The following is a 24,145-nucleotide window of genomic DNA, read 5'->3' on the forward strand; positions in this document are numbered from 1 at the left end:
TACTTCGAGCGTAGGAACAAGCCAATCTATCTCAGCAATCAGCACCAGTCGCGCAAGCAGAACATAATTGATTATTAGTTGTCATCATTGAATACATGTCCAGTTATGTTGTAAATGCTGAATAGTGAACGATATGTTGGTAACACATATCTAGACTTGACTATTCCTATATGCAAGCACGAAAGTATGATAAGGCGTGGTGAACAATTGACTTTGTTCATACTAGTCCTTCCCGCTTCCGGAAGCAAAACTGAGAACCGAATCCTTGCCAAGGGCCTTATCACGACATTGTGGATTCAGTTCCCAACGGTTGCCTTGAACCGGCTTGGCGACTGTAATCATGACAGATTGGCTGATGTTGTTGGTTTGTGAGGCAATTGATATCTCCGTCATAATTTACTAAGTTTGTAGTCTGACTACAGACTTTTGCTATTCCATTCGAGATGCAATTAATCATGGGTATTAGTCAATAGGTCATCACCTAAGCTTAACTATCGTCAAAGGGTCCTGTGATGGGTGATCCAGTGGAGTATCGCCTACTAACCATAGATTTATGCTTGATAATTACGGGGACTCGAACAGACCATCCAGGGTCTTGTCCAGTAATTACTCCATTAAAACAGGGAAAATACAGTCTTATTCGCCCCTCAGCACAACGTCTATTTCCCGTGGGAACAACACTTGGCGAATCGGGGTAGAGAGACATGAGAGTCTCCAACCCGTGGACTCCGCAGTTGGAGCACAAGTGGAGAAGCATGTCATCCCGCGGGTAGACAGAAAGAAAAAGCCTTCCAATTCTTACAGAAAGAAACTCCTAATGAGTATAAGATAGACATGCTTGGCGCATAAAACTCACGCGATTCCCCAGAGACTCATCAGCCAAGTATTTTTACTGAGCTTAACTCTATTCTTCGGTTAACGTTCATTCTCTGTGTATTGGTCACTTATGAATAATTGTCTGCCAAGCGGGAATAATCCCTGTCTGCCCAGACGGGAATAGAGATACGTACCTACATATAACAACTGAACGGGCAATGGTGGACACTTTATCACTTGGCACGGGAAGCCTTTATCGTGTTTATCCGTGGCAACACGTCAAATTCGGTCAAATTACAAGAGCCGGGAACTTTTAATCGTTTCCCCTCAGCTTGTTATATGGGGAATAAAACTTGGCAATGCGACATGGTCATATTTTTGCAATTCTACGAGCGATCATGCGAAAACGCCGATGTGAAAAGACTTGGCAGTAGTGATAAGCTTGGAATAACTCGGAGGATAGCGGAAGTCCGAGACAACGCAGAAATGAATTGTTTGTTTCTCTCGATGTTGGACTTAGGAATGGATTTACAATGTCATCTATCAATCTGAGGTCGTGATATTGATGAAAGAAGTTTCGGAGTATTTTTAAACGAAAATGAGATGTAAACTTAGAACTAAGCATAAAATGGGTAGTCTCAATAACTAAACTAAATCAGGCCATGCCCCCGAAGCACCTCAGCAATGCGGCGTTTTCCCCGTCAAGAGCCTCACGCTGAGCCGCAGGCTAACAAAGAGCCTCACAACTTGATATACAAACATAGAGATCATTTTACGACATCAACAACATATTAGCTGACATGTTCAAAAAACGGTTGAATCTAAACGTACGGACTTATTGCCGATCTCTCAGAGACGATCCCCCAAGACTGAGACATCTCGGCGAACCTCGCTTTATGGGGCCCCAGATTTCCGACCCTTCGCACCCCAGTTTTCGTTCCCAGAACCAAGAGAATTTTGCGTTTTTCTTGATGCCCCGGACTCTTGGCTTCGGGGTCAGGAGGAGACGAAGTCTGTGTACTCCGGGGGGTTGACCGTCAAACGCCATGCGGGGTTTTAGACTAAATTTCTGTAAATATAAAACTTGGGTCCCATTTTCCTCATTCTCTCCCGTCTCTGCTTTGTCTCTCAGATCTGTCCCTTTTCTCATTCCTCTCTGTGCCCTTTTTGCTCTGAGTTGAGTCATTTTTACAAGCTCTTTCTCGTCTCAAAGCATTTACTCAAGGGCATACCCTCTCCCAAAAACACCTTTGTTCCCTATTGTTTGGAGATCCATTCTCTAATGGCTACCCCTAACGAGAAAGTTGGCAGCGATGCTATGAAGGATCCTCAGACTCCTGCTACCCACGCTGCTACTGTTCCTGGAGATGTCAAAGCCGATGATGCCTCCGCTATTGAAAAGGAGCTTGCTTCCGTAGAGGAAGGCTATATGAAGGACGAAGGCCGTCTTCCCAGCCCTGAGGAGCAGATTGACGCCCTCGGTATTCCAAACTGGCGTGAGCTGGAGAAGAAGATCGTTAGACGTCTTGACATGACTCTCATGCCTTGTGTTTGGTGTCTTTACTTCTTCAACTACCTCGACAGAGCCTCCATCGGTCATGCGCGTCTCAGTTCCTTTGATGCTGATTTGGGTCTCGTCGGATCCAACTTCTCATCTGCTGTCTCTATTCTTTCTCTCGGTTATGGTAAGTGAAAAAACGCCATCAATGTCTTCGAGCTTCACTAACCAGACTCTAGTCCTCGGTCAGCTTCCCAGTAACATGATGATCACCAAGATTCGACCCAGTCTTTACCTCTGTCTTATGGCTATTGTCTGGTCTGGTGTCAGTGTTGCTACCGTTGGAGTCTCTTCTTACTCTGGTCTTATGGGTGTGCGATTTGCTCTCGGTCTTGTCGAGGCTCCTCTTCTGCCCGGTGCCATCTATCTTCTCGGATGCTGGTACACAAGAAAGGAGATTGCCTTCCGCATGGCCATTCTCTACTCCGCTCAGACAATCGCCTTCTGCTCCGCCGGTCTCATCGCTGCTGCCACCTACGCTACCCTCGAACAGACTCACGGACTTGCTGGCTGGCAATGGCTTTTTATCATTCTGGCCACCGCTGGTGCTGGTTCAGCCATGATCTGCATCTGGTTCATCCCCGATTATCCTACTTCCACCACTGGTAGCGCTATGTGGACCATGACCGAGGACATGCGAAAGGTTGCTGCCGCTCGTGTTATTGCTGACCGACCTTCTACCTCGGAGGGTAAGACTGGTGCTTGGGAGGGACTCAAGCTTGCCGTTCGCGATCCCAAGCTTTACATCCTTACGCTTATGAACATCACCATCTCTGCTGCCTACGGATTCTCCAACTTCTACCCTTCAATTGTTCGTGGTCTCGCCGCTGATTGGGGATATGGTCCTGTCATTGCTCTCGTCCTCACCGCGCCTCCCTATATCTTTGCTGCCATTGGTTCATACGTCAACGCTTGGCACTCCGACAAGGTCAAGGAGAGAGGTCTGCATTATGCTATCCCCGTCGCTGTTGCTTGCTCTGGTTTCATCATCTGTCTTGCTACCACCGATGCTCGAGCCCGTTACGGTGCCTCTTTCATCTACGTCGGTGGAATGTACATCGCCAACCCTCTCATCATGGGATACGTCAGTGGTGCTCTGGCCAAGACACCTGAGAAGCGAGCTGTTTCCGTCGCTCTTTGTAATCTGCTGTCCCAGATTGGTAACTTCACTGCTCCTTTCATGTTCGTAACCAAGGAGGAGCCTCGCTACATCAGTGCTTTCATTGGTATGATGGCCTTTGGTCTGTCCTCAAGCGCTTGCGCCATTGTCCTCAAGGTCTGGCTCACAAGGTCTAACAAGCGACTTTTGCGCGAGGCTCAGCGCAACGGTACTGTTTACCAGCCTTACGCCACTTAAGAGTATGTTTCAACATCAAAGCCAAAGAACAACAAGGAGCTGTATCTGGAGGTTGGAATAAGAGGGTCTGCTCGAATGGGACAAAGATCACTCGAACAAAGCGTTGCTTTTATGAGAATGAATTGGATGGACATCGATTAGCTGTTGTAGTTTTCGTCTTATGAATAACCATCCTTCATTGTTCTCTAATTCTTGGCCACGTCCTTTCGAATTGTGAAATTTTCGTAAAAGACAATTGTCTCTATTTCTGGCCTATTGTCGATTGACTAGACTGATGAAATGTCCAACCACCACGCACTTCGATTGCGATTAACCCTTTATTATCACATGTTCTCATATTTCGTTATATGATTTCGACAAAAGAACATCCATCAAATTTTGGATCATGATAAGCTGGGCAACTCGCCTGTATAATAGTGAATGACTTCATCTCATTGACATTCTATGCAAGACAGACAACTGAACCCGATGATCTTTATCTGATACCTCTTAAATGTCTCGGATCTAATCCAATCGTGTCCTCTATACCAGTCCCCAAATCCCGGTCTAGGGACTTCTTCCCCGCATTCAAAGTCATCCCATCATTCGTGGAGCCTTCTATCCTGGTATCATCTCATGATTGGTCTAAGCCAAAGACAGTAATCCGATCGGTACATCACCATACTTTATTTGTACTTGGTGACTTCGCATTACTATCTCGGGACGTGGCATGTCTTACGAATGAGGGGAACCTGGCGTCTGCGTCACGTTTACAGCTTCGTGCTTGCTGCGGCCGAGTGAGCTGTTCTGTTGAGTAGAGGAGGTCCTTGCATAAAAGCCCCTCTTCCCTCTCATTCTCTGTCCCGTTGTGTTCTGTTTCGATTTGTTCTCTACTTGTTCTTAGCTCATATCACAAGATGACATCAACACAATCGATTAAAGCTGTTCGCTATCACGGACAACAAGACATCCGTCTTGAATCAGTCCCCGTCAAACCTCTAGACCCCACTACTGTTCGCATTTCACCCAAGTTTTGTGGAATCTGCGGTACAGATGTACACGAGTATCTCGGCGGTAATAACCTTATTCCCAAACCTGGCACCCCGCACGGCATCACAGGCGAGACATCACCACTTACTCTGGGACACGAATTCAGTGGCATCGTTGAAGAGGTTGGCAGTGATGTCACGCGTCTTCAAAAAGGTGATCGCGTCTGCGTGCAACCTATCATCTATGACAATGAGTGCCGCTCGTGTAAGCGCGGCCTTCAGAACTGCTGTGACAAAAACGGTTTCATTGGGTTGAGTGGCTGGGGAGGTGGATTGGCTGAGTCAACTGTTGTGCCGCAGGATGCTGTCAAGAAGCTGCCCGACAATGTGTCCCTAGAAGTCGGCGCTTTGGTTGAGCCGCTTGCTGTTGGATGGCACGCAATCAAGATCTCACCTTACGAAGAAGGCAACTCGGCTTTTGTTGTTGGTGGCGGACCCATTGGACTGGCTGTTGTGCAGGCCCTCATCGGACGTGGATGCAAGAACATCATGCTGAGCGAGGTCAGCTCCAAGAGACGCGAGTTTGCCAAGAAGTTTGGTGCGCATCACGTATTTGATCCTACAAAGGACAATGTCGTGGCAAATGTCAAGAAGTTGACAGGAGGGTTGGGAGCAGATGTTGGTTTTGACGCTGCAGGCTCGCAACAAGCTATTGATGTAGCGTTCGACTGCTTGAAGGCCAGGGCAGTGTTGGTGAACATTGCTGTATGGGAGAAGAGGGCACAGTTGAACATGAACCAGATCGTGTTCCGAGAGAGATCTTATGTTGGATGGTAAGTGATTTCTAAACCTTGAAACAGTGTGTTCTAACTGCTGTTCAGTGCAACATACTCTCTAGGAGATTTTGAAGAAGTTATTGATGCTCTGTCGAATGGTAAGATTACACCCGAGGGAATGATTACCAAGGTCATCAAGATGGACAAGGTTGTTGAGGATGGTTTCCAAACGCTTATCAACGACAAAGACAACCACGTTAAGATATTGGTTGATGTTAGCGCTGGAGTGTAGAGGGTCTTGTGACTAACTCTGGATGAGGACATTAGCTTCAGTTACGCATAGGCCAACTAATAAGGCTTCGCTCGCTTAGCTGACAGGGGCTACTGAGTCTAGTTACAGTAGCGCTACACTTGTGCGTAGATAGAATCCCCAATCCAGCATAAAGTAGTCGTTGGCATCAATAAAAGGAGGGTCTAGACTTTTGAAGCTTGCGCCACCAAATTACCAAAACAAAAAGAAAATTATTACTTCGATAAAAGGAGACGATAACCTCTCTGACTTCTTTCCTTTGCTTTTCTTGCATCACTGTTGCCTGTCACTCATTTGAATCTGGTACAATCACTCGTTTGGCTTCATCATGATTTCTTCTTCTTTTTTCAGTGCTGTGTTGGCTGTTTTAGCTGTCAATGGCGTACAAGCTGGACCGTGTCGTCCAACCTCTGCTTTAACCATTGAGACATCACTCACAATTGAGTCAACCGCCACCGAGACCATTCTCACCACCAAAGGGGAGACAAGTGAGCTTTCTGTCGCTACCAGCGAAACAACTGCCGACGAGGACATGCCAACAACGCTGTCTGGTACTACTACTGAGATTTCTATTACAGTACTATGCCAAAAGTCTAACCCTATTACACCATCTTTATCTATATAGGAATTTTAATATAATATTTTAATATATTATTTATTTATTAATAGAAGATTAATTAAGATAATTTATATATTATTAGAAAGCCTTAATTCTAGTATTTAATATTTTATATATTAACCTTAGGCCTAAATATATATTTTTAATCTTTTCTTTATTAAGTTAATATACTTTAAAATCTTAGCCTATAAAATAGCCTTTTATATTAATTTAATATATCTTATAAATTCTATAATTAAAGCTTTATTTTTCTTTAAATTTTATAGAAAAAGGAATTATTTCTTTAATTACTTCTTTAAAATAGCCTAAATATTCTTAATTAGGCTTAAATTAAATAAATTTAATAGCTAATTTATTTAATTAATTATATTTTAAAGTAGCTATTTTATAGTAAAATTAAAAATATAAATACTTATATTATTTTATTAGAATTATTAAGAATTATTATATATTAATAAAAAACCTTTTTAAAGAGCTTTTTAATATAACTAAGAGCTATATTTATTCTTTTTAACTAATAAATCTCTTATTATAATAATAATTTAAGATTTTCTTATTTTCTAAATAATAGCCTAAAATATAATAAAAACTATTAATTTAATATAATTATTTTTATTTATAAGATCTTTATTATATTTTTCTTAAAAGAAATAAAAATAATATTTATTAAGGTTATTATTACTATTAGCTATAGAGATTTTATTTAAATTAATAATCTATATAGCTATTAATATTAAAATTATTTTCCTTATAATTTATAATATATCTTTTTTAATTTTTTAATTTTATTAATTTAACCTTAATAAAAATAAAGCTAGATGTATACTTTTTCTTTATTAAGCTTTAATTAATTTATTAATTTCTATTTTCTTTTATAATAAAAAGAAATAATATATTAAATAATTTTAATTAATATAGAATTACTTATTAATTCTTAAAGTAAATCCTATAAAATAAACTAATCTTATTAAATATACCTTAATATATTCCTTCTTTTTATTTAATTTAGCTTTAAAGGGTATTTAATATATATATTTTTATTAAATATATATATTTTAATAAATTATTTAATAATATAATTAACTATATAATAGTCTATTTTAAATTTATATATAATAGCCTATTTTAATATATTTATATAAAAAAAGGTAAAAATTATAGCTTTTACTTTTAATGAAAATTCTTTATTTTTTCCTTAGTTAAAATAAATAATATCTCTAAGAAGGGCTTTTTTTAATATTATTAAGATATTATTATAGTAGTATAATTAGAAAAGGTTATTGCATTAAAGTTATAAAGTAATTAGGTGGTTAGTTAGGTAGGGTCAGACTTTTGGCGTAGTACTGTACTACTACAGAAGTAACGACAACTGCACCCGTCACTACAACCACCGAGATCTCTGTTTCAATCTCCGAAGCAAACACCTTCTCTGAAGATGTCTCTTTGACTGGAACTCCGGCTGATGGCACCACTACCCTACCCGTTACCACCACCATGGAAACTCTCCAATCCACTACAACTTCCGCCTTGGCTACTACAACCAATGCAGCTTCTGGAGGTGGAGACTCATGCAGCGACAATGTCGACTGTCTTTTGTCTATCAGTCCGCTGTGTGCTCTGGGACTTTGTGTCTGCATTGACGCAATCTGTGCTCCTCCAGCCGACGTCCAGGTCTGTACATTGAACTCACAGTGTAGTTCAGGGCAATCTTGTCAGCAGGGGGCATGTGTTGACAACGTTTCATGCAACAATGAAATGGATTGCGTAGCGAATCTTGACTTGTGTACCTCCTTGGGTATTTGCAGTTGCGTGGGTGGTTTATGCCGTCTGTGAGAAGCTTGATATCTTAATATAGAAGTATCACAGAGGCGTGTTTCTCAAGGTCGTTGTAGTTAGTAACAATATCTTTACTTCTTTGGTGGTATATAAGGGATAATCAGAGCCTATGAATCGAATTGCTACCTAAGTGTGATGTCCTGCACAATTAGAAATCGCTATCTTCTGAAACTTCCATCACGCGTACATCCGCCGTCATCTTGATATCCTGTACCATTTTCATCTGTTCCCTCTGAGCCAGCTCTTCAAACTTTCTCTTTACGTCATTCCTTGGCACAGGCGCCTTACAAAGCCCAAGCTTAGCCAGAGATCCCCAGAATAAGGAGTGCATATAGTAGTACAAATTAACACTACCAAGGTAGAGAACGGGAAGAACAACCATGGGGATGTTACCGAAAAGGCCATTGCGCCGAGAAATAGTCTCCCATAGTTCTCCCGTAAGAGTCTCAGCTGCTATGTCCGACTTCCAAGGTCCGACAAGGCGGAATTTGGCGGTGAAACTGGCTCCTCCAGCCCAGATGTAAGGAAGGCGCCAACCACGAGGGGTATAAAGAGCGATACGGAGGATATCTGTGAACGAGGGAGCCATGTCCAAATCCTTAGCAAGCTGGTATGCGTAACTGTCGTGCTCAACACCATATGTCACTCGCGCACTCGGTGCATGGATTATACGGTAATGCCACTCATCATCCTTGAGAAGAGGTCGTGGGACTCGGTTGAGGAGATGAGTAGCGAAGAGCATGGACTGCATCTCAGCCAAAGGAGGAATGGCGCCAAAGCCAGGACGAACAAAGCCGATAAATCCAATAGTAGGATCGTTAGATGACCAGACCTGACGAATATCCGCATCATGGGATACTGGGTAGGGTCGACGACCGGCATTGTACTTTGTGTTGAGAAAGGGAAAGTGTGGAACGTAACCAGTTGCCAGAATGACCATGTCAGGTTTAATAACTGATCGTTGAATAAGCTTTGCTTCTGGGCGGCCATTATCTGGGAAGTGGGCTACACCATCAGATGTAAAGTGTGATGGGAAAGGAGCCACATCAATGGTACGTTTTGCTGGAGTAATAGCTGTGTTGAAAAAGAACTGTCGAATGCGAGTCCCCAATGGCCACTTGGTAGGTCGCCAGGGTGTGGTAACGTTGTTTTGGATACGTTGCCAGCCTTTGTTCCAGAACACTATTCCAAATTAGTCATGTTTCGAGAATACCGATCGAAGGAACTTACATCTCGAGGCGTGGAACCGATCACTAAAGATCTGACCGACCCACTGATCGACACCATGTGGTGAACCACCGCAGATCCAACATCCAGCGGGCAAGGCCAGGAAATGATAGTAATCCCAAACGATCATGGTATCGCGAACCATGGGATGAACATACATTGAATCAAACAGCGTAACTTGGCTAACATCGATAGGCAACTGTGGCTCCTCGTAGTCTTGGTCTCCGAAAAGCCACGGCAGGAATCTCTGTCCGGGTGCTCGTTTGGGAGCTCCGATCCAACCATCACGGTGACAAAAGACAACTTGCTTTGTGGGGGACGTGATGGCAAGATGGCACATGTCGCAGCCTGTTTCACCACTGCCAAGAACCATGACTGTTTTTCCAGTTCCAAATTGCTCACGCTTCTTGAAGTCTGATGAATGTATCACTTCAGGGACATTTTCAATACCAGGGATATTTGGCATGTGTGCTTTTGAGTGCACGCCTGAGCATACAGCGATGGCATCGCACTCCCACTCGGTCTCCTCACCATCAGGGCCTTTGTAACTGACGACATGCTCACTTGTATCTCCTCTTCTGATACCCGTGACGGGGGTACTTAGATGGATATAAGGCCAAAGATCGAAATACGTAGTATACTCCTCCAAGTATTCCCTATACCGTTCCGAGGAGAAAAAGTCGTTATCTTCAGGGCGGGGTCGGAAGTCGGAAAATGTGGTGAGGAACTTTGATGAAACGAGCTCGGCATCTTCATAAACATGGTGAAGGAAAACGCCACCTAGTTTGTCATAGGATTCGAAGAGCTTGACCTCAAAGGGCTCGGCTGAGGGAAAGTATTCGTGGGCGGTCTTGAGAGTTTTGAGCTGGACAAGACCTGAGGGACCTCCTCCAATGATGGCGACACGCATGGTGGTGGTATTCGGGTGAGGAAGAGAGTATCAAGGGGTCAGAACAACAAAGAGTAGGACGATGAAACTTTACGTCTGGCTCGTTCTAGCCTCGGTAAACTTATCAATGGGATTGAAATATTCCCGTTCTTTTCCCAAGAGAACAATATCAACAGAACGAGGATCAGGGTCCAAAGAACAGCGCAGCAGCCATCTTCTTATCTCCATCATAAGCTACACGTATCCCAGCGAGTCCGTCCTAACCGATTGGCCTCGACCCTGCTACCAGAGAAAAGAGGGGGTCCCAGCAGAGGAAATAAGAGTGTGGGCATAGGGGACTGACGTGGATCCTCCAAAGTGCGCGGACGAGTGCTCCGTTGCAGGTTTAGTTGAAATCGTATGCTTCGCTAAACGTTATTATAGTGGGTTTCTAACGATGGTGCGTAACTTGTGGTGGGTTCTTCAGCGTGAGGTTATTCCCGGTTAGGAATGAGCTGCGCGCCAGATATGCACACCCATGAGTAATTATGCAGCTGCATAACTAGTTCGTCGTACCGGCTGTCGGTAGATGCATTATTCTCAACCAACTGACCGGGATCACATGTCGTCTGATCTTTGGCTTTGGAGTTATTGACTGTCATTGTGCCACTGCGACATTAATGGTTCGAGGGAGCTCCGCTAGTTTATGCAGACGTCTTGTTGTTTGCTAGCGTCGTGTTAATACAGAAAGATACAGCATTGTCGTGTGGATTTCATGAAAGAGTTGTGTGCCAAAATCCATGGATGGAACTGCAGGGTACATGTCGACTCGTGGCTATTGCTGGAACAATGTTACCCACGACCACGATATTCAAAGGCTCAAAACAGACAACGTGAATAGGTCTAGAATCAGATTTCGGTTAGCCCATTTGATACTGTGCTTGCGAAAACTGCATAAGTTGTCAGCATTGTCGACATATGTGACTAGACTTGCAAAGTGAAACACACAGTCAATAGTTCAAAGATGACTGCAATTTTGACAAGCATCGATACACACATAGGATAGCATCTTAGTTCAATGAGTTCTAATGATTCGAGTTGAGGTAAGAAGCAAGAATTCTCATGGCGTACTACAGTCGGAGTTCGAGGTTTCCGAATCACAGAATCGGATAGAACTGAGCTAAGATAGTCAGTAACCATCAGCCAAGCAAATTCTCGTGCCATAATAGTAAAGTCACTCACAAGTAATAAGAGAAACATGCTGGGGTAGTAGCCACAAACAGAAGCTTTAGACATATATGGACTGCTTGCTTCGGTGGTTTTTTGCGATTTGGAATGCCTATTACTGACTGTTCCCCTCGCCCTACAGCTTCGAGTCGAAGAGAGTAAAGTTCAAAGAAGCAACCTTATTCACACTGCATAGTAGCCTACTTCTTCATTTCCTTCCACTGCAACCTATAGAAACACCACTCTACCACTCCCTTCATATCGGTAAATAGCATCTCCCCTGTCAACAATCACCAATCGCGATTATCAATTTCCGGTATGGTGTAGTGGCTAACATTTCGCGCTCTCATAACCTGAGAGATCAGTACCGCGGAGCCCAGGGTTCGATTCCCTGTACCGGAGTTTTCATTTTTGCCTAAATGCTCCAAGACAGATACTGCATGTAACTTGTTGGCGGCGTTGTTGGTTTTTGAAAGTATCAAGTTGAAAGAGTCTAGATGGATCCTCGTGAGGCCGTCCCTTCCTATTTGTTTTCTTTGTTGGAATTGGACACAGTCTCGATCTAGATTTTGTCTGGATTTGACCTCTATTAGTCGTATTGCTTTTCTACAGGTAGTCCAGTCTAACCAGTTGGGTTTATTGGTGCCAAGATCAGTAGTTTCACGCTTAGCATAAGTTTTGGCAATCGATGATAGCAAGGCAAGAACGAAAAAGGGGAAACCAATTTATCGTTCGTCCTCTATTTGATCTGTCAGTCATTCTCGGAGTCGCTACCAATCACCGCTTCAGCGTCTAGAGCTATAACTACTGAGAGTTTTCAAACCCAAGATACAACGGCAACAATAACAGAATCCACTTTCCCACTAGTTTCCACTAATTTCAAGCTATTCGCTCAAAGTGAAGCTGTGGGCGGGTTTGCCATGCATACGGGTAGCCGTCAGATTCTGGTCAGCACCGGACTATTCCCAGCATCATGGTCAAGTTCGATTACCTATGACGACGAAACAGGATACCTGATGGTAGACAGCAATCAGATGCGTGTCATATATGACCAGTCTGGACGTCTTGCTACTCTAAATGGATGTCATGGAGTCGTGACTGGATAACATCGCCACCTAATCTGTGAATTACCTTCCGACACTGGCTTAGTATGCAGTATTCCTGCTATGAGGTGTGACGGCGGTGGCTGTACGGATCTTGGGGAGGTTTGGAACATATTCTATTGCTGGGGTGGGACGAGGGTGTATGGATTCTTATCATTGGTGCGGGCAACTTATCAACAACGAGGGATGCCCAATCCCAGGGTATATGGCCTGTTGGCATGGCCATTGAGGCAGTATGAGAACAATGAGGAACTATGGCATGGTATCGATCGCAATTTCATTGACTGTAGCCACGTCTTTGAAGTGGAGGTCGTATCAGTATTTCAACAATAGCATGGCCACATGTCTGATCTTCTTACATACCTGTAGGTGCTGATCTGCACACTTCCCAGGACTCATATACGCTTCTCTAGACTCATGGTAGGGTCCCGATAAGTACTAGGTGAGCCACCAATTATCACGCTACAGTTGTCTTTCCTAGCTTGAGCTACAGCACATGGCATGCAGCAATCACCTTGGTATAGTTGTCTCCAATACGACGAGCAAGAGAGGAACTGAGACTCTCCACTTAGATGGGTTAGTGTGACTCCCAATATTTTTGGGTTGGAACTTCCGGCTTTTTTGATAGCTGGCTTCGCAACCGAAGTGGCTTTGACAGTACTCGTCAGTTTAAGAGGCTTTGAGAGAACATGATCACAAGGATCAGCTGCAGTCAGAGTCATTAAACCCAAGGGCTGAGAAAGTCCAATTCAACCACATGTGTAGATTGCGTCACAATACATCGTAGTTGTAGTAACTGGCCACCAAACTTTGTCGTCGGCCGAAGTGTCAGTGACATATTGGTATGTTGTCCTAGTGCCGACGGAGCTGCGATTTCTCCGTTTATAATTGACTCTTCTGCTGTACGAAATAATTTCGTTGTTCTGGCTGAGCGCCTTCGTTCGAACAGAGAAAAACGGGAATCATCTGTAACAATACATCCATAGGCGTCCGAACGAAACCAAAGTCTGCCGTCAACAGCTTCATAATATACGGTCCAGGGATTGATTATCCCAGGGGATTGGAGAGTGTTGGGGAAAACTGTACAAGCACTCGAGCTACTACATACAGTGTTCGACCCCTGGTCTTGCCCAAATAAACACATTATACTGTCATGTATACGGGAGGGGAAGTCGGACAGAACTTCCACCTCCATATCGACCGTCCGTCCAGTTCGCAATCACCACCAGGATGATACCACTCCGATTGCAGGCTTTCTGGACATACGCCACAAGATCGCAAGGAAGGTCATCGGATAGCGAGGTCGGACAAGAAGTTTGGCTGTACTATTTTGACCACCCTTGATGAAAATGCACAGTAGTGCTATGAATGTAGCCTCGCCCACCGCTCTTCGCAACCTGACCACAGGGCAACTCAGATTGACGCACATCCAATCGGAAGCTCCTTGAAGTTCTTTGCATTCCTGGCAAGTGCAGTGTGTGATAGGCATAGCCTTATAAATTGCTTGGCTTAGTGTTGTGAACTCGTCTGTGATATTTCTCAATGTATTTGAAGGGCGGCAAATGACTTTCTCTAGCCGGTCGGATATAATCTGGCGGTATGCAGGCCCTAATATCATTCGCATTCCTTGAGCAGGGAATTGGAGGCCAAGGTACTCCATGAATGGGTAATATACCATGCCTTCAAATGAGTAGTAGCCACGGAGCTGTTCGCCAGTCAACGATGAAGCGGCGCATGCGACCACATTTGCTATAGCTATTTTGAGAGAATGTCTTGTGCTTTCTTCTGCGATCTCAAGAGTCAGATCCAACCAGTCGGACAGTATGTTGTCGAAAGAGAATCGTAGTTCACTGTTCACGCTCCCCTCACTATTCCGGGTAATATAACCTTTCGCGAAATCCATCGTATGAGGCCAAAACCTAGATTCTACGTGAAACTCGGTCTTCGGGCCATGTTCCCTAGTGACATGAAACACAATGTTGTCGCGTAGACCAGTCATGAGGATCTCGCCATTGACTTGAACCGAAGTATCGTCCGGGCAGATCGCGAGGACCACAGCCAGTAAAGTCGCCGAGCATCTTGTTCCAGTCACCTGGAGTATCAAATTCTCGTCTTGTAAGGCGTCTCGTACGCTGCACAAGAAGGCTCTGATATCGTCCTCGGTAGGGCTATCTATGAGGTGTCGGGGAACTTCCAGCCCTACCTCAAAGAAACATTACCTCAACCGGGTAGCTTGAATTACAAAATGGTTGCCAAACCCAAGGCAAGCGAGCTTTCCCTCAAGAATCTTGCAAACTTCACCTAGCTGACTCGGAGAGGCGATTTGTTGTTCAGAAGGAAGAATATTCTCCGATAACCCATAGAGAAGCGTCCCGCAACGGGCTGGCTCGTACAGGCTTCCTATGACACAGCAAAGTAGGCTTGCCGTCTTTCCGCCTGTTGTCTTACTCATTAAAGACGCTGTATCGTTCTTCTCCCAGCCGATCCATGCAGAGAGCCTCTCAAGTCTTACAGAAGATGCCCTGCACAAGAGATCGGGTACTCTAGAGGCCCATGGGCCGTTGGAATGGAAACAAGAGCCAATTCGCTCCATTTGTATCACAGCTTGCGGGTTGACATTGTCAGCCGACACTGCACGTAAAAGTCCCTGAGTAAGACTGAGAGTAGACGTTGCGGCTCCAGGGATTCCCACGATGTCCGCCTGGGCAGGCACAGCCGATTCGTCACCTCTCATAGGTAGCGAAGATGTGAATAGCGTTGGCGACTAGTATCTCTGATTACAGACTTTAAGATTAAAAAAACAGTTATAATAATGAAGATATAAAGCCGTGCGCTGGGAAAGGGTGGCTTGTGGTGGATATAAACTTGCAGTAATCGAGTAGAACATCGTCAGAGTTGAGAGGTGAAGGTGACGAGGGTCTCATCTATGCATACTTAAGTGAGAGGAAAGAGCCTTGAAAGCTACAGAGGTACATCTAGTTGCCTAATTTGCCTTGTCTTAAACACAGCCACTCAGATGCCATTTATTGGCCGATGTGCTACAGTATAAGCCGCCCCCAATGGACACGTCACGATTGTCCAACCCAATATCAGCAAGGCATCAAGTAGCAATGAATGGATACATTCTGATTAAAATCTCACAGGCGATCATGGACTTGCTAATCCTCCAGATCTCCCACGACAGTACGGCTTTGAAAGAGCCACAAACACTAAACATCGGTAGTAAAAATGCCAGGTTTATATGTCCATGAAGATCCTATGGCCAACACAGAGAATTCTCATACCATTCATCCTTGGAGTCCTTTATCCAAGGCAATCAATCATAAGTAGCAACACAATCTTTAATCGTTTCAGTTTCTGTGCCCTGCTACTCCTATCATGTTCACCCCCTACACTACCAAAAGGAAGCCTCCTCTGCCATAATGTTCTGCAAGTCTCATCGACTCACCACTTTGATAACTAAACTATGCGCTCCAGTTCTAGTGTCTATATGCACATCTGACGATATACACAAACGATGTCCTTCGTCACCAGATGGCACATTTACCTCTCGCCTCGAATACCAATCCCATGTGACAACTGCCTCCTGAAGTTGAGACAGATAATACTCTTCGCCGTACGAATTATAATACCCATCTATACATTTCATGATCGCTTTCGAAGTTGACCTATCCCTTGAGTCATACATCGCCCTCCACATACCAGCGCTGCCTTTCATGCCCTGTGTGTGTCGAAGATAAAGACTACACACCACAATAATTCGGTTAGACAAAAATGAGCCCGCCGTGTCTGTTATCTGAAAGTCCAGAAAGCCGGTAAACTTTTTATTATCGTTGCCAATGAATGCCTGATGATACTGATCCCAGAGATCTGCTGGCTTCGCAGCAAACGAACGAACCTCGAAACCCGGGCATATATCGAAGTAAACAGTTAGGTTCTTTGCTAGGGCTTCTCTCAGCTCTTCTGACACAAAGGGCGTGACACGTTTGCGTACAAAGACTCTGTAGCGAGCGCCAGCCCAGAGTCGTGGATCCGTCGTCTCAAAAAGCTTTGATGGAGAGGAACGAACATAGCCATCAGCAGTTTTAGTTAAAAAGACCCCTATCCTCTTTTGGCCTTCAGCACAATCTGAAGTAGTGCAGGCTAGGTTAAGGATATTGCCACCACCTAAGAAGGTCTCAAGCCTCAAACCCTTGTTCGTCATGGTTGTCTCAAACCCACATCTCATACTTGGCGCTTGTGAAAGGTGACGGCAGTGTATGAACTCCTCGGGTGACTGCGCTAGAATGCCGCGATAGTCTTGAGATTCGTCCTTTGCTTTCCAAGCGAAAATAGACATGTCGGTTGTTTGCTTGATGATTTCTTCTTGCAGTCTCTCAAAAGCCTTTGTACCCTCGCCGTACATCATAGGCATGTTGACGTCGAAGATGCCTAAAAGGCAGTAGGCCGTGTCTTCAATCCTTGTTGTCTTCCGCTTGGCGGCCCATGACATGCGATTCGCGATGGGTACGGTCTCAAGAATAGAACTGTCTTCAAGCACGTGACGGCGTATACCGGTTATGTCAGATATCAGAGAACCAATATCTGTTTTCCTGCCCACGTAATTCCATGCATAGTCATAGAACTCGAGGTTCTTGGGGCCGATCAATTCTTGCAAAGTCCAACCTCGTGTAAACCATCTGCAAGAGTTCAACCTGTCAAAAGCGACAATTTCTTTTTCGACAGATGGCAGCAAGTCATCAAGATGAGCGAAACAAACAGTTGCCTGTTTGTACCATCTGAACATGGAATTTATAGCCTCGGCGAGCTCTGCGCTACTGCGCTTGTCGATGCAGCAGGTATCGACCCACGCGTAAGCTAGACCTCGCTCTCTAGCTAGCCGACATGTGTTTTCGATCTTGGTATATCCCAACATGCATTTGACTTGTTCTTGGTTGGTCATATCTTCAAATGTGACTTCTTCTTTGGCCCATGTGTGCGATAAAATGGCGTATGGTGTTGAGTGAAAGTCGTCGGGATTTGCTCTTTCGAGTGTAATGGTGGAGGTATTGATAAGCCACATGTTTGTTGGGGAATGAAGAATTGGAACGAAACAGCTGAGGGATATTTGGGTTCGAGAACGATATTTAGAATGAGTGTTTCCCTAGAAAACAGTATGTGAATACAAAGTATTTGAAGCCATGAATTGTCAGATGCGGGGTCACGATATTTTTATAGGCCAGGGCAGAAGTCCCATCAATAGCGCAGTCATCTTTCAGCTCATGTACGATCACGAGATTCTGTGTCATTCTTATCATGGTGACCGGACTTCGAAAGAAGGCAAATAGAAGATATATATCCTGATATAAAAGTAAATGCTATTAAATATAAAGTCGCATGCATCATTCTGAAATCATAATGGGGTAATCTATGTAGTATTGTAGTCGTGAGACATGTATGTACCGCCGTCGGGGGTATTGTTTCTGTGTCGGTAATATGCTCCATGTTCTTAAAGTGGAGGGAAAGCCTGCCTCAACAACGGGAAGAACAGAGTTCTGGTGATAATCTGGATCCACTCCTATTGCTCTTTCACGCGGCGGAGATGGATCGTTAAGTGGTATGGTATATGCTGGTCTGGTTCTTATTCCTTCTCTTCACTCTTGACCTCCTCGGTCTCTTCCTCGGCAGCAGCGGGCTCCTGTCCAACTAGTGACTCAAGCTTCTGTCGAAAGGTGTCATCGTAGTAGCTCATCACTGACGAGGTACGATGCGTCGTGTCAATCGAGGTGCGCGTCGACGACACGTTCGCGTTGCTGTCTGTGGAAAAGATGCTCTCTCGGCCACGAGCTGAGTTGTAGCTGCTAGAGTGTGTGCTCGAGTGGCTGCTAGAGTATGTGCGCGTTGGTGCAAGCAAGTGCTGCTTGTTTGCTGTACCGGACATGTTCTTCTTCTCGAACATGGCTAGCTTGTCCGAGACGGTGCCAGCACGCTTAGGTAACTGGGACAGATCCTTGTTTGGTCTGTCGACGTTCTTCTCCTCCAGGTTCTTGATCCACGAGAGACGATCGCTCAATTTGGATGGTTGTTTTGCTTTGAGTCTCGTAACGGACGTGGAATATGATGGGCCATCGGTGTTGTTACTTCTTATAGATGATGTGCGTGTGGGCTCTAGTGCTGGTGCCGGTGCCGGTGCCGGTGCTGGCGCTGATGTTGTTGATGTTGTGGGGCTGGGAGCTGGAGCGACGGGCTTCCTCGGGATCGATTGGCTGGGTCTACGTTCAAGTTCGTCTGTAGTATTGGTGGCGGTCGTAGAAATCGTATCAATCTTTGTCTCATCGGCTCGTGTGGGTGATCGGCTGACAATTCGGATGGTGGATCGTCGCCTGTGTTCTGCAGCCCAAGGCGACGATTCGTGGAAGGACGAAGGAGAGGCGGCGTCAATCTTTACTGCAGAGTCTTCGTTGGGGGTAGTCGAGGTCTGGCCTTCGTTGTATACTGGAGCTGTGAACATCAACTCCAATGGGAGTGACTTGCGGTTGGTCTTGGTGCCTCGGGCAGGCTGATGTATTAAATGCCGAGCTTCGACCGGTCGTCCACGATCTAGGACGCTAGATTCCTTAGGTGCTGAGTCGGCAGCTGTCAAGCTTGCCAGCGCCGACGCGCGATCTGATTCCGTCTTTAACAACCCAGAGATATCTCCAATGGAGAATGGTCGTGATGAATCTTTGGAGAGGCCAAAGCCACGCGATCGTGGGGACTTTTGTGACTCTGAAAGATTAATTGCGGGGAGGGTCAACTTGTCGTGGGAGTTGGCCGAGGGTGACTCGACGAGCCAACTATTGGGGACGTGGAGACCTTCGAGAACATTGGATCGAACTTCGAGTGGTTTGAAGTTTGCTGGGGTTTCTTGGGCTTTCTCGTTGAGATCGACTCTGTCTCGTTTACTTGATCGTCTTCTAAGGACGAGAGTAGAGAATTTGTGAGCCAACGGTCGCCATAGTGGCTTGTCGTTGCTTTTGCCGACAATGTCGTAGCAGACCATATTAATTTAGGTTGTGTTTTTGTGTGTGTCTGCGTGCGTGTCTGTGATGTAGTATTTGAATCGTGTATATATTAATAGTATTGAGTGTGTGACAGTGATAGTGACTGATTGATTAGACATGCAATAGTTGCATGGTTAGTAAGGAAAAAGAGAAAGAAAAAAGAAGAGCAGAAAGTAAGAGCTGTTTGTTTACTTTGAAGAGTAGAGCAGAGTAGGTAGGGTAGAGCTGTTGTGGGTAGCAAGTGGGCAGTTGTTTTGACAAAAAGGGGCGAGGAATGTGTTGCATTGTTTCGCTTAGGCATTACCCCTTCATTGTTTCATTTCGGTAGAATTGGGACTCTTATACTGGGTCATCTTGACTTGAATAGTGATAGTGTAGAGTTTGTGTCTGGTACAATGCGGGGCTTAGCGCATAAACCCTGTGCGTCATTTGTTATGCTTGCATCGGTCACGCCGTGTATCATTGGTAGTTGTCAGAGTTACTGCTGTTTTGATGCAGTGGTGTAACTTGTGATGAAGCATATGACAGTTGAAGACTCACTAATGGTCTACCGAGTCTGAGACATATGTAACTAACACTCCAAGACTGAGACTCTATGGCTGAGACAACATGAAGATATGTGACATGGTGGGGCTCTTGCATATCTCGGCATTTGTTATGAACTCCAAATCTTCATGATAAACTGTGCAATTCTCTCATCTCATTCCAGAACACCGTAGAAGATGTCCACCACTGTCTAGCGAATTGGCTAGTCTCAGAAAGTCATCTCCTCCATTCACGCTCATTTCATCACAAGCTAAAAGTTCAGCTAATAAACAATGCCATGGAATGTTTGATGACACCCAATCTCCGCATCTTCCATTGGGAGCTATGACAATTCACTCAGCCCTATGGTCGTACCGTTGACCTTGCACGCTCATAAGAGCAACGAATATTGGTCATATCGCATGATTTGTTTTATTTACATACTTTCTAAAATGAAAATTAAATTGTAGATAAACTTGTTGTCCGATCGACGATCGGTTCGTGTACAGTAATTGTTCATAGCTTCGCGTGGAATGACGATAAACCTTAAGCTACCCTAGACGAGAAGAGCAATACTCGCTTGATAAACGAATCTAGATGAGGATCATCGCGTCAACACACTTTGTGCTCAGATAATTTCATCGACAATGTTGCATAAACGAACTGCAGACTACCCTGTATTCTAGATTTTTTCCAGAATAAACTCATAACTAATTGGCTCAACCTTGACCTTGAGATCCTCTTTCACTCCAGGCCCACAAGTCGCGCTACCAACTCCAGCAACCTTTGCACTTAGATTCAGCAAAGTAGCCTCTTCACGTACCAAGTCACACGGGTGTTTGGCTTTCTCGATCGTCTCATCTGACAAATGACTTCCAGTCCAATCGAACGTACTTTGATCGCGTCGCGAAGCTCGAATTCCATGTCCATCCGCGTCAACAACGCGTACCCACCGCGTATCCATCCTATTACCGTGACCCTGTGGAACATCATACGGTACTTCCAGACCGTCAATTGAAGATGACCAGATGCCAATGGCCTGAGAGTGTTTTTTATCCGGATACGACTCTCCAGGCCCGCGACCGAACCAATCCACCTGGTTGAGCTTCTTGGGCAAGCGAAGATTGAGACCCAGGCGGGGAATATCCTTCGGGAAAACTCCCTTGGGCTGGAGATCAAGCTTCATTGATACAATACCGTCAGACGAGATTTGATAATGTGTGGTAATATCGTAGCCCCATCCCAATACTGGAGGTGCGAGATATGTCACCGTCTTCACCGTAACACTGTCGGTAGCCTTCTCGACCCGGAAAGATCGTAGCTGGGAAGTCATTCGATGAACACCGTAATCCTTCCAAATATTAACAGCGCTGTCTTTATCGTTATCCGTTGGCGCGCGCCAAAAACAGGGATAAATTGCAGCACGCGTCGCATTGTCGATCTCGAGAAGATCAGTGCCATGTGACCACTTGGTGATGTAGCCTCGCACACGATCGAACTTGATGACCCATTTATCACCCGATATCTCAACTCCAGTTCGGCTTTCCTTGACATCAATGGCTTGAGCTGTGGCAGAGGGAGCTGGTGTCGTGGGCTCTTGGTCGATGGAAATCTTGTGCTGGAACCATGCTATCTTGTGAGATGCTGGTGCCCACTTTGCAGCCTCCTTGAGGTTGAAAGAGATGTGCAGGAAGACTTCCTCATCATGAGCTTGGTACTGAGTGAGATCTGGAAGAGACAGCTTAGCGGTTTCCCAGGGCTTGACCTCTGGAATCTCCACCTTGCCAGACTCGAGCAGTGATACCCTAAACATCAATTAGCGACATCTCTCTTCAAAGCTGGGAACATAGACTTACTTGTCACCCATTGCGTGGACTGAGAACTCGCCCTCCAAGTGCCCCAACCCAACAAAGTCGTACTCATTAGTGATGAGTACCTTCCCGCTCTTGAACTCAAACTTCACAGGCTGGAATACTTTCTTCAACTCTGTCAGTCCTGGTGTTGGCTTATGCTCACTATTCACCAAGCCATCCATAACAAACGTCGAATCATTGGGTTGGTCGCCGAAATCTCCTCCATACGCGTAGTACCCGTCTTTATGCAAGAGACCATGGTTAGCCCACTCCCAGATGAAACCACCTTGAAGACGCTCATATTTGCGGAATGCGTCTTGGTAGTCGTCTAGACCACCAGGTCCATTGCCCATGGCGTGTGCGTATTCACAAAGAATAACGGGCTTTTGCCACTTTCCGTCTTCGACGCCGTCGATTTCAACGTGGCGCTTCAGACGGTCTTGGTCGGGGTACATGTAGGAGTACATGTCGGTCAACTGTGCTTTGATGTCGCCTTCGTAGTGAATAAGGCGGTCATCTACACTGCGGGCGTATTCGATCATTGCAACATGGTTGGCGCCGTAGAAAGATTCGTTGCCGAGAGACCAGGAGAAGATGGATGGATGGTTCTTGTCTCGCTGGACCATTTGAACCATTCTATCGAGGTACGAGTCGTGCCACTCTGGGTTATCAGAGGTGAACTGCGCTGCCTTGGGGAAGAATTCCTCTTTGCTTCCCTCATAGTCCAGGTAGGGGGGTGGCTCAACATGCTGTGTGACAACATCATAGAAGCCGTGGCATTCCAGATCGGCTTCGTCCATGACCCAGAAGCCTAGTTCGTCTGCTAGGTCGTAGAGCCAAGGCTGACCAGGATAGTGACTTGTTCTGAGCGCATTAATGTTATGTTGCTTCATCAGCAACAGATCCTGCTTGAGAAAGTCGTATGGAACGGCTCTTCCGTGAAGAGGATGGTGATCATGTCTGTTTGCGCCTCGAAGGAGAACTGGTGAGCCGTTGACAGTGATGAGGCTGTTTTTCAGCTCAACTTTGCGGAAGCCGACGTTTTGTGTAATTTTCTGAATGACATTTGTGTTGGGTGCCTTGAGGGTGATTTCGAGCTGGTAGAGATATGGACTCTCTGCAGTCCACTTCTTTGGATTGGCGACAGGCATCCCAAATTTGAGCGTAGTATCCTTATCTTTCGAGGACTTTTCCGTTGAGGCAATTTCCGTATCGCCGTCACGAAGAACAAGTGATAGTTCAACAGGCGAATCATTTCCAGGTTGGCGCAATGTTATGTCAACATCAAGAGTGGCATCCTGGTACTGTGCGTCGAGATTTGTCTTAACAAAGAAGTCTTCAATCCTAGCTTCTCCAGGAAATGCAAATAAAGTCACATCACGGAAGATACCTGTCTGTGTTAGTTTGGACACTATCAGGGAACCGAGAGACATACCCGAAAGCCACCATTGATCCTGGTCTTCGATATAAGAGGCCTCACACCATTGGTAAACTCGGACGACCAAGTCATTCTCCTCTCCCTTCTTGACAAGACTTGTCACATCAAATTCAGCCGCGTTGCGACTCCCCTGTGAATAACCCACAAACTCTCCATTCAACCAAACATGATAGGCACTATCGACACCATCAAACCGAAGTCTTAGTTGGGAGTTGCTGTTCCACTCAGCAGGGACCTTGAAATTGCGTCGATAGGTACCTGTGGGGTTCTCGGTTGGAATGAAAGGTGGCGCTGAGGGGAAAGGGAATTGCACATTGGTGTAGTGTGGATGACCATAACCTTGGAGTTGCCAATGGCCTGGCACGCTAATAGGTGACCATTTTTCATCAGATTTAGAGTCCGTGGGAGGGTATTCTGAGGCTTCCAATGGTGTAGGTGCATATTGAAAGTCCCACGTTCCGTTGAGGACGAGATGGCTTGGAGGTAGCCAGTACGCTCTGGCAGGCAGGCGGTTTCTCTGGATCACCTCCAGATTCTCATAATCGGGCTTTTCCAGAGACGAGTCCATGTTCAATTTTGACACCTCAGCAGTCAATGAACACAGATGATGCTGTCGTGAGGAATATGGTCTGGTTAAATGGA

At 45.3% G+C, this 24,145-nt stretch overlaps 7 protein-coding genes across 7 annotated transcripts; 2 read left to right on the forward strand and 5 right to left on the reverse strand.

Moving 5' to 3' along the window:
- Positions 1–2,098: 2,098 nt before the first annotated feature.
- FSST1_001281 (major facilitator superfamily domain-containing protein) lies at positions 2,099–3,731 on the forward strand (the record flags this gene model as incomplete). Its single annotated transcript, XM_083226948.1, has 2 exons — positions 2,099–2,501; positions 2,554–3,731. 2 exons carry the CDS (start codon positions 2,099–2,101, stop codon positions 3,729–3,731), a joined length of 1,581 nt encoding a protein of 526 aa, XP_083091463.1.
- An 896-nt stretch (positions 3,732–4,627) lies between these two features.
- On the forward strand, positions 4,628–5,767 carry FSST1_001282 (chaperonin 10-like protein; the record flags this gene model as incomplete). Its single annotated transcript, XM_083226959.1, has 2 exons — positions 4,628–5,532; positions 5,581–5,767. 2 exons carry the CDS (start codon positions 4,628–4,630, stop codon positions 5,765–5,767), a joined length of 1,092 nt encoding a protein of 363 aa, XP_083091464.1.
- Positions 5,768–8,388: 2,621 nt separating this feature from the next.
- On the reverse strand, positions 8,389–10,377 carry FSST1_001283 (uncharacterized protein; the record flags this gene model as incomplete). The annotated part of the gene is made up of 2 exons (XM_083226970.1): positions 8,389–9,422; positions 9,471–10,377. 2 exons carry the CDS (start codon positions 10,375–10,377, stop codon positions 8,389–8,391), a joined length of 1,941 nt encoding a protein of 646 aa, XP_083091465.1.
- A 3,507-nt stretch (positions 10,378–13,884) lies between these two features.
- On the reverse strand, positions 13,885–15,399 carry FSST1_001284 (uncharacterized protein; the record flags this gene model as incomplete). The annotated part of the gene is made up of 2 exons (XM_083226982.1): positions 13,885–14,833; positions 14,885–15,399. 2 exons carry the CDS (start codon positions 15,397–15,399, stop codon positions 13,885–13,887), a joined length of 1,464 nt encoding a protein of 487 aa, XP_083091466.1.
- A 702-nt stretch (positions 15,400–16,101) lies between these two features.
- On the reverse strand, positions 16,102–17,727 carry FSST1_001285 (heterokaryon incompatibility protein-domain-containing protein; the record flags this gene model as incomplete). The annotated part of the gene is made up of 1 exon (XM_083226992.1): positions 16,102–17,727. The coding sequence occupies one exon, from the start codon at positions 17,725–17,727 to the stop codon at positions 16,102–16,104; it is 1,626 nt and encodes a 541-aa protein (XP_083091467.1).
- Positions 17,728–18,285: 558 nt separating this feature from the next.
- FSST1_001286 (uncharacterized protein) lies at positions 18,286–19,686 on the reverse strand (the record flags this gene model as incomplete). Its single annotated transcript, XM_083227003.1, has 1 exon — positions 18,286–19,686. One exon carries the CDS (start codon positions 19,684–19,686, stop codon positions 18,286–18,288), a length of 1,401 nt encoding a protein of 466 aa, XP_083091468.1.
- A 1,208-nt stretch (positions 19,687–20,894) lies between these two features.
- On the reverse strand, positions 20,895–24,071 carry FSST1_001287 (glycosyl hydrolases family 2, TIM barrel domain-containing protein; the record flags this gene model as incomplete). Its single annotated transcript, XM_083227014.1, has 3 exons — positions 20,895–22,017; positions 22,069–23,455; positions 23,501–24,071. 3 exons carry the CDS (start codon positions 24,069–24,071, stop codon positions 20,895–20,897), a joined length of 3,081 nt encoding a protein of 1,026 aa, XP_083091469.1.
- Between the last annotated feature and the right edge of the window lie 74 nt (positions 24,072–24,145).

The sequence above is a fragment of the Fusarium sambucinum genome, chromosome IV (assembly GCF_050947815.1).
Source record: "Fusarium sambucinum isolate potato_lamoka chromosome IV, whole genome shotgun sequence".
In the NCBI taxonomy this organism is placed as follows: Eukaryota; Fungi; Ascomycota; class Sordariomycetes; order Hypocreales; family Nectriaceae; genus Fusarium; species Fusarium sambucinum.